Genomic DNA, 9,109 nt, shown 5'->3' on the forward strand with positions numbered 1-9,109 from the left:
TGAGCTAGAAGTCCAAACAGGACCGGGGTGGGCGATGCCTAGGCTCAGAACCTCGGGCGGGGTGAGTGTGGGGTGGGCGTTAGATTATCAAGAAACACCAGGGAGAATGTTCTTTTATTTTCCAGACCCCAGTACAGCTTTACAAAGCTTAAGGAAGGCCCAGGTAGGGCTCCGCCTGGGTGATAGGAACAGAACGGGGAAGGAAGGAGGAGGAGGAGGAAGGAGGAGGAAGGGAGGAAGAGGAAGGAGGACGGAGGCCCCCCACCCTCCCCCCCAACTCCCTCCCCACCCCCCACCCCCCACGCCCTGCACCACCTGCAGCACCACCTCCTCCACCTGGGAAATGCAGCTCCTTCCCAGCACCTGTAGAGGCAGGGCTTCGGCTCCCTCTTGGCCCCCACCTCTGGCCTGGGCGGGCCCCCGGAGGCCACCTAGGCAGGCTCCCGGCTCCGCACGCCCTGCACCTAGCTCTCCCCTGGCCAGGCCTCAATGGCCACAGTGACCCTCACGGAGCCGCACCTTGACTTCAAGTCCCAGTGCTGGCTGCCGTTGAATGTTAGTGCCTGGGGGCCTGAGCCCGGCCTGGGGGACAGCTGGACATTCAGCCAGCGGCACCGATCCTCACCGTCGCAGGCGAGCACCACGGTGCCCTCGGGGTTGCTGTAGGTGCACCGGATCCCGACCGCCTTCTCCTCCGCAGCCAGGTCCCAGGGGGCCCCAAGCTCTCCATCCTCTGACCCTGGGGCCTGGAAGCCCAGATGGTTGCCGGTGACAGGACACACCAGCTGCTCCTCCTGCAAGGCGGGCAGGAGCTGGCCCTTCAGGTAGGCGGGGCCCGAGCAGTAGGTCTGCATGTTGAAGAACCGGTCGCTGTACTCACGCAGCCAGCCAAAGAGGTAGGCCAGGTGACAGTCGCACTGCCAGGGGTTGCCGCGCAGGGCCAGGTTGAACAGGTTGTAGTTCGAGTCGAAGATGCCCTCAGGGAGCGTGGTCAGGAGGTTCCGGGAGATGCTGAGCAGCTCCAGCTTGGACAGGTTCTGGAAGAGCGCTGGGTGCAAGGTCGTCAGGTTGTTGCTGCCCAGGTAGAGCCTGACCAGCCCCTGCAGGTCCCTGAAGACGCCGGCGGGGAGATGGGTGAGGGCATTGTGCGACAGCGTCAGGGAACTGAGTCTGGACAGGTTGGCAAAGGCGTCCTCGCTGACGGCCTCCAGCTGGTTGTAGGACAGAGACAGGCCGAGCAGGCCCGGGGTGGGCGCGAAGAGGCCGGCGGGCAGCCCCTGCAGCGCGTTCCCCTGCAGGTTCAGGAAAGTCAAGTTGCCCAGGGAGGAGAAGACGGAGAGTGGCAGGTGGCCCATGGCGTTGTGCTGCAGCCACAGCTTCTCCAGCCGGAAGAGCCCCTCGAACACTCCTGGTGGCAGCTCCTTGATGGCATTGCTGTCAAGGAAGAGCTCCTGCAGGCAGCCCAGCTGGCTGAACACTCCGGGGGGCAGGCCGGAGAGCAGGTTGCTGCTCAGCCTCAGGGTCTGCAGGCTCCCCAGGGGCTCAAACAGCTCCTCAGGCAAGTGGGACAGCAGGTTCTGGGCCAGGTTGAGGGCTTTCAGCCCTCTCAGGGGCTGGAAGAGCCTCCCCGGCAGGCTCTGGAACCGGTTACCCTGTAGCTGGAGAGACTCCAGGGCGTGCATCTGCTGGAAGAGGCCCTCGGGCAGAGCCTCCAGCGCGTTGAAGTTGAGGGTGAACTGCCTCAGCAAGGTCAGGTTGGAAAAGGCGTCGGCGCTGAGGTTGGAGAAGGCGCTGGCGCTGAGGTTGGAGAAGGCACTGCCAGTGATCTCCAGGTCCTCCAGCCCAGGCAGCCCCCCAAAGGCGTCGGGCCCAAAGTGCTGGAGCTGGGTATTGAGGAAAACCACCTTGGTCAGGTTGGGGCTGCCGCTGAAGGCCCGGGTTCCCACCGTGGTGAGCGAGGTCTCTACAAAGATGATGTCTGTGGCATGGGGTGGGATGTCTGGCGGGATGGCGGCCAGCCCTTCATCGGAGCAGAACACCTCCTGGATGAAGCAGTCACAGCCCACAGGGCAGGGTTGGGAGGGCCTGGCCAGGAGCAGGAGGCTGGCCCAGCACAGCCAGGCTCCGGACAGCATCTCCTGATCCCAGTAGGAAGAGAGAACAGAGGTGACGCCTTGATCAAGGGGCGGCCAGCGCCAGGGTGGGCCAGCCAGGAGATGGGGATTAACTCTATCAGGGAGGCCACCCCTTGGGACAGTATGTGTTTTCAGTGGTTGTTTTCATACAGCTTCATGGCAGCCTTGCAAGGTTCATGGGACCCGGGTTCGGACCTCCTGATGGGCTATCACATGGCCTATCCACAGCCACCCGGCAGGTTAGGGGCAGGACAAAGACCCAGGTCTCCTGGACTTCCCATGTGCTTTCAGGTGGAGGGAAAGGATGGAAGTGAGATTAAAAGGCATGGAAGAGAGGGAAAGGAGGAGACCGTGGGTAGTATGGAACTTTTAAGGTAATGTGTAAAATCTGAGCTGGTTATTAGTGCACAGGGAATTTTTAACCCAAAACTCTTCCTGCATCCCCAAATCTCAGCACCTTTCAGATCCTAATGATGAGACTAACCGTGTGCTCTCATATGTCAGCTGGGGCTGAGAGCAGCCGCAGGGAGAAAATGGGCTCTTTTATTTATTTTCCTGAAGATTTTATTTACTTATTAGAGAGATAGAGAGCATAAGCAGGCAGAGCAGCAGCAGGCAGAGGGAGAGGGAGAAGCAGACTCCCTCCTGAGCAGGGAGCCCAATGTGGCGCTCGATCCTAGGATCCTGGGATCATGACCTGAGCTGAAGGCAGGCACCAACCAACTGAGCCACCCAGGTGCCCCGATAGACAGGCTCTCATCTTGAATCAGTCACCTGCTCCTTGCTACCACAGCCAGATGCTCCCTTGCCACCCCACCGCCTTTCCACCACCTTGGAGCCCAAGGAACTTTCCAGTATCATGTGGACAGGAGGATCCCAAATGCAGGGATTCCACAGACCAGTGGATTTTGGGTTTTGAGGTTTGTTTTAAATAAGAAAAGAGGATGAAGTTTTTAGTCAGCTAAAAATTGTTTTAAATGCCAGCATCCAACCCCAGGTCACAGATTGGTGTCTCAGCTCCCAGGTGTGTTTTATGGCTCGTTTTTTCCTATGTGAACCACGAGCCAACATGGAAAATTGAGAAATCTCACATTAAAAAGTCCAGATTTCAGGATGATTTAGGAGTAGGGAGCTCATGTTCCCACATGACAAAACCAGCTGGAGTTGGGCTAAATTGTCCCATGGCTTTGTGGGGGAGGGTCACTGCAGGCCACTACTGCTCCCACCCGTCATTTACAGGGTCTATCGGGGGCCAGGTTCCATGAGTTCAAATACCAGCTCCGCCACGTTCTAGCTCATTCTCACTGTGTGACCTTGGGCGTGTTACTCAACCCAGTTGTGCTTCACTTCCCTGGTCTGTAAAACAGGGATAGTGCTAACCAGGTCAGGATAATTGCAAGGACTGAATGAGAAAACATAGCCAAAAGTTTTAGGTCAGTGTCTGACGTGGAGTGAGAAAGTAATAAATCATGTTAATTATTGTTATAAGTTGTAAGCCACCATCATAACAGAAAGGTGATTTGAACACCAAAAAAGTAGGAAGAACAGAATATCCTTTAGATAGAATACATTTGGCTTTACCAGAAAGAGACAGACAGGCAGGCAGGAAGGAAGGAAGGAAGGAAGGAGAGGCAGAGAGAGGAAAGAAGGAAAGAGAGATGGGGGAAAGGAAGAAAGGAAGACAGACAGAAAGAAAAAAAAAACCCTTGAAAAACATAATCCTAACTTTTCTCAATTTACCAGTCCCCAGAAAGCACTCACAATCCTCTCCCTGTTGGGATGTCTTGGCCCCAAGCCCTCTTTGCTGGCCGTGTCTCTGCTGCCCTCTGCTGGCTGCCTCCTCCCTCCTGCGATTCCACTTCAGGCCAAAAGGCTTCCCATGGGCAATCACGGTGCTTACCAAAGCTACCTGTACCCTCCTCCTATTCAGACACCCAATAGCCCAGTTTTTCCAGGAATATTTCTGCCTAATCAGTAGAGAGGGACCATTTCTCCCATAGAAAGTGAGTGTCTCCCTCAAGCCCCCTCTATCGCTTGCACAGATGCTGAGTTCGCCGCAAGAAGTGGCAGGGGAGGGCTCTCACAGCAGCCGCACCTGCCTGCCACTCAGGACACGTGAGTCTGTAGCTTCTACATGCAACCGCCGGAGAACAGAGTCTCGGGCTAAAGCTGAGCTCTGTAACAGCTTGCCTGGGGGTCATAGAACCAGGGGGCACCCACTCATCTGAGACGTATTACAGATAAAGGGAGGGCTCAGCTGTAGAAGGATGAGATGGCCATGGTCTCAGCCCCACCTGCCAGCCAGGCTGGCGCTGGGGATCCTATACAACACCCCCAAGGATCCTCAAAGAAGCCTTCCCTGACCCCAGGAATACGGTGCCTGGGAGTATGCTCCTCGACCTAGGTAGTTAGCGTAGTTCCTTGACATGATGGCTCCCTGTGGCTGCCCCTGCTGTAGGAAGATGTGTGCTTGGCATCCGGCCCAGCGCTGACCTGCATGGGCTTGGTTCAAGCCCCAGTGAGGGATCGCAAGCCAAACCATGAGAATGCACGGGATTCGTCCTCCTCCGGAGGGTAAGAGGGAGCGATATTTGTCCTAAACACGCCATAATGCATAACAGTGCATACTGTGCCAGTCCCCTTCCTTGCTAACCCCTTCAGTCCTTGGTTCTCAAAGGCAGTTTCCAGAAAACTTCCACTAGAGTGGACATGAGACCCTAGAGTGAACATACACAAGGGACCTCACCTGCTGTCTGTCTGCTCATGCCTAAGGGCAGGCACTGCTGTGACCTGGTCAGCCTAGGGAAGATAGACCTGAGGAGGCCACCCACAGAAGCCCTGGTTCCTGGGTACCTGAAGCATGATTGAAAATGGGGGCATAGCCTCCAGATGGATATGTGCCTTTGGTTTTGCAAACTTCTCACCGCTGGAGGTGTCAAGGTGGGAAGAGGACCAGAACAGGGCCTCTGAAGTTTAGGAAATGGCCCCAGTCTATGTAGTTGGAGGAAGCAGGGGATGGAATGTTCCCAACTATCCCCCCTCAACCTAAGACTCATTCTCATATCACTCTAGAATGGCTAAGAGTTTGTGCTCTGGAGTCAGATAGTATGGTTACAAATCCTGTCCCTAGCGCTCATTAGCTGTGTGGCCTTGGCTGAATTGCTTAACCTCTCTGTGCTTCCATTTCTTCATCTTCACAACAGCAAGCTTCAGTACTACCTTCTTCATGGGGCTCTTCTGAAGATCGAATGAGATAAACCGTGTTGAAAGCAGCAAACCCAGAGCCTGGCCCGCAGTGAGCGTTCAGCAGTAGAGCCTTAATGACCCTGATTATTCTGAGTGTGGACCAGCCCCAACTTTGTTCTCAAGTTGTCACAGGGGTTAGCCATGGAAAACCTGATGAGATCATCCAACCGCCCCAGTTGGACCAGCAAGATGTCTCTCTACAGCATTTTTTCCCGGCTCTTTCCTCCCAGCCAAGGGAAGCTTATCATTGTTTTGCCTTTGGTTGAGAGGAGCACAGATTCTGATGGCTGTGGCTAGGCTACCCTGGCCATGGGCCCCTTTCCCGACTTCCCTCACGAGCAGGTCACTGGGGGCTCTAGAGACAGAGAGCGTCCCTGCCTGGGCACTGTGGAGGCCAGCACCGGAAGGGACTGTGGGGGAGCAGCCAGAAGATTCCAGCATCTCTCTGAGAAACCGCCTCTGCATTTCTGCAGAGACCAGCATATGCCCACAAAAAATGTTCCATGCTCTCAGCAAGCCAGGGGATTCTGGCTCTGGTGGGGGCAGGGGAGTGGTTGACTGGTTGCAAATGGACTTTTTCCCCTTCTCAAATTGCTTTTGGGTTGATAATTTCTGTGTGTGCCCCAAGCCAGTCTGTCATCCACCACAGAGTCAACCCTCACCTCTACCAGAGGGTGACGGGAGCCCAGAGCCTGGACCCCAAAACGTCAGGGGACTGCTGCTTTACTACTTGGGGATGGCTAGCTACATTGCGGTCTGCATCACCAACAGGGCTGGATTCTGTCCCTTGGGCCCCAGTACATCTGGGAGCAGGAAGAAGAGCTTCAGAGGTCCATCTGGAGCTCCTGATGGCCTCATCCAAGTCCCCTGGGAAGTCCAGCTGTCCGGTCTCCTTTCCTGAGCACCTCCTTCCCCCGGCCCCAGCCAGCTGGCCCTCCCCAACCTGCTACCCACTTTGTCTGAGGTGTCTGGTTTCTGCATTTGTAAATGGAAAACAATCATGATAGGAACACTACTACCTAAATGACAGCTTTGTTAGAGTTGTGGTAATTAACTGAGATAACCGGCATTGAGTTTGTGATATGGTGATATAGTTAGAAATACATATTTGGTCTTTGCCTTGACTCCTGCTACAGAGCTCCAAAAACTCTGGAAATTTCCTGAGAGATAATAGAGGGGCATCTTTTGCTACACATAATAAGGCCCTCTCGACGCACACGTTCATATTAATGAAGTGACTATCCGTGGCTCTTAGTAAGCTTCAGATTATACACAAACAATTTGCAGTAGTTATCTCTGAAAAACAGAATAGTGGGTGATTTTCACTTTTTCCTTTTGCTTTATCAGAAATTCTCTACAGTTTCTAAAAAAACAGATCACATTTGTAATAAGGTTGAAAGTCATGGGACACCTGGGTGGCTGAGTGGGTTAAGCCTCTGCCTTTGGCTCAGGTCATGGTCTCAGGGTCCTGGGATCAAGCCCCGCATCGGGCTCTCTGCTCAACAGGGAGCCTGCTTCCTCCTCTCTCTCTGCCTGCCTCTCTGCCTGCTTGTGATCTCTATCTGTCAAATAAATAAATAAAAGTCTTTAAAAAAAAAAAAGAATGAAAGTCATAAACGTTTGGATTATCATGTAAGACACATAGCCCCTGAACACATACTGTGGGCTTTCTGGACTGCTCCCCTCCCTAGAACCCATATCAGGAAGGCTCCCGGAGGCCCTGGTGGGAGAGAGCCCGCGTAGTGAAATGAGAGAAGCTGTGGGGTGCCTGGATGGCTCAGTCAGTTAAGCTTCTGCCTTCGGCTCAGGTCATGTTCCCAAGATGGCTCAGGTCATGATGCGAAGGTCCTGGGTTTGAGCCCTCTGTCGGGTTCCTTGCTCCGTGGGGAGGCCTGCTTCTCCCTCTCCCTCTGCCCCTCCCCCTGCTTGTTGACCTGTGTGCGTGCACTCTCTCTCAAATAAATAAATAAAATCTAAAAAAAGAAGAAGAAGAAGAAGAAGCTGTAAACCGAGCACTCCCCTTTCTTCAAACGCTTCCGCCAGGGCACTACCTCTAACTCCCGCTGACACAGCCCTTTCTGCTTTAGGATGTCCCTGTGCCTCCTTATTCCACCTGCACCCCAGGCCCTCACAAGTCACACCTTCCCCAGGAAGCCATCCTTGACTGTGGACCCCACAGGTCATTCCTGTCTTCAGTGGAATGCTTGGGTTCTTCTGCTCTAACTTCTGGTCAGTTGTGCCCATCTGACTGTGACTTCCTGGGGCCTGGGGATGTTTCCTGCAGCTTGTCTTACGGGGCTGTGCACCCCAGCTCTGAGTGGCCCAGAGCTGAGTGCAGACCAGGTGTGCTGTGTCGAACTGACCCAAATATGTTTGCAGCTCTTGGTCCCCTTATATCATGTCTTGTGCCCCTTGTGCTTTAGTGGAATGGGGATGCCCTTGAGCTCTGCCAGGGCTGTGACCTGGGTTCAGAGTCTGGTACTGCTCCCTACAGGCTGCGTGGGCTTGGACAGGTCCCTCCTTCACTCTAAGCCTCAATTTTCCCATGCACGTTTGTAACCTCATCCCTTAGGGTTAAAATTAGTCCCCAACTGGACAATACATATGTTTACGTTAGATAGTAAACACAACCCATTTAACACAATACCTGCTGAACAGTGAGTAGGTGAACAGTAGTGAATAGTGAGTAGTGAATAGTTAGCTACCTATAGATTTTATTCTTGGAATGACTGTATCAACGAAACCAGAACTCAAAGGGGAGCCACAGGATGGCATAAACAAGGCATAAACGAAGACGGAACCAGGCAAACTTGGACATATGGTCTCTCTGCTTAACCCCACTGTTCCCTATGCGCTCCCGGAGCACAGAGCCCAGACTACTTTATCTCAGGACCCCCCTGATGCCACCTGCCTCCTGCCCCAGGCCAGCACCCCCCCCCCCAGCTGGGGGCCACGGGGGCTTCTCGTCCCATAGCAGAGGACACGTTTGGTGTCTCCTGCTTGGAGCCAGGGCCAGGCTCTGACCCTGGGAGGAGTGGCCTGCATCTCTTCTGCCCCGGGGGCTGGGACCCGCGGCCAGATTCCTCCCCCGTCCCCACAGACCCCAGGAGACCTACCTTGAGGGGCTGAGAGGACACACACCAGCAGCCCTGGTTCTTTCTAGGGAGCAGAAGTATGTCCGGTGTGGTCTGTGATCAGTGTGAACCCAGCGGCCCGGAGCTGATCAAAGTTCCCAGCAGTGGTCCCTCCCCTCACGTGGACAAGTGTTCCGGGAATGTCACCAGGGTCACAGGACAGGAGAAGAGAATCTGGTGCAAGGCCTCTGAAGATTAATGAAATGACCTTGAACTGTTCCCATGGACAGATCCCCACTGAGGCCAAAATCCAGCAAAGATCACAGGCCTGGCACATTTAGGGCCCCGGGACATCCACCAGGCCTTCTAAGGTTTCCAGTAGGAGGCAGGGGTGAGGACCGGAACCAGGGATCCATGCTGACACCCCTCCCAGTGAAAGGCCGGGCCGGTGCTGGGAGCCTGACAGACGAACAGCTGGCCACAGACACCTTCCTGGCTCTCAAGGCCAGGAGGAAATCTAAGAGGGCTGTGGGCTTGTTCCTTGGTTTGCTGGTTTGTTTCATGAATTAACTTTCTAAACCCTCCCTGAGTTGAAAGGAGAGAAGATGGAAAGAGGTGAATTTGGGCCCAATACAGAGAGACACTCTTTCACCA

General features: G+C 54.5%; 1 protein-coding gene across 1 annotated transcript; it reads right to left on the bottom strand.

Annotated features, from left to right (window-relative positions):
- Positions 1–317: 317 nt before the first annotated feature.
- Positions 318–8,590, bottom strand: CPN2 (carboxypeptidase N subunit 2). Its single transcript, XM_047698946.1, has 2 exons — positions 8,498–8,590; positions 318–2,138 (listed from the first exon to the last, which is right to left on the bottom strand). The coding sequence occupies exon 2, from the start codon at positions 2,133–2,135 to the stop codon at positions 465–467; it is 1,671 nt and encodes a 556-aa protein (XP_047554902.1). The 5' UTR covers positions 2,136–2,138; positions 8,498–8,590; the 3' UTR covers positions 318–464.
- Between the last annotated feature and the right edge of the window lie 519 nt (positions 8,591–9,109).

This window comes from Lutra lutra, chromosome 1 (genome assembly GCF_902655055.1).
Source record: "Lutra lutra chromosome 1, mLutLut1.2, whole genome shotgun sequence".
Classification (NCBI taxonomy): Eukaryota; Metazoa; Chordata; class Mammalia; order Carnivora; family Mustelidae; genus Lutra; species Lutra lutra.

What these genes read in the sequence shown, in the direction of transcription:
- CPN2 (XM_047698946.1), bottom strand. Translation starts at nt 2,135, where the DNA reads ATGCTGTCCGGAGCCTGGCTGTGCTGGGCCAGCCTCCTGCTCCTGGCC.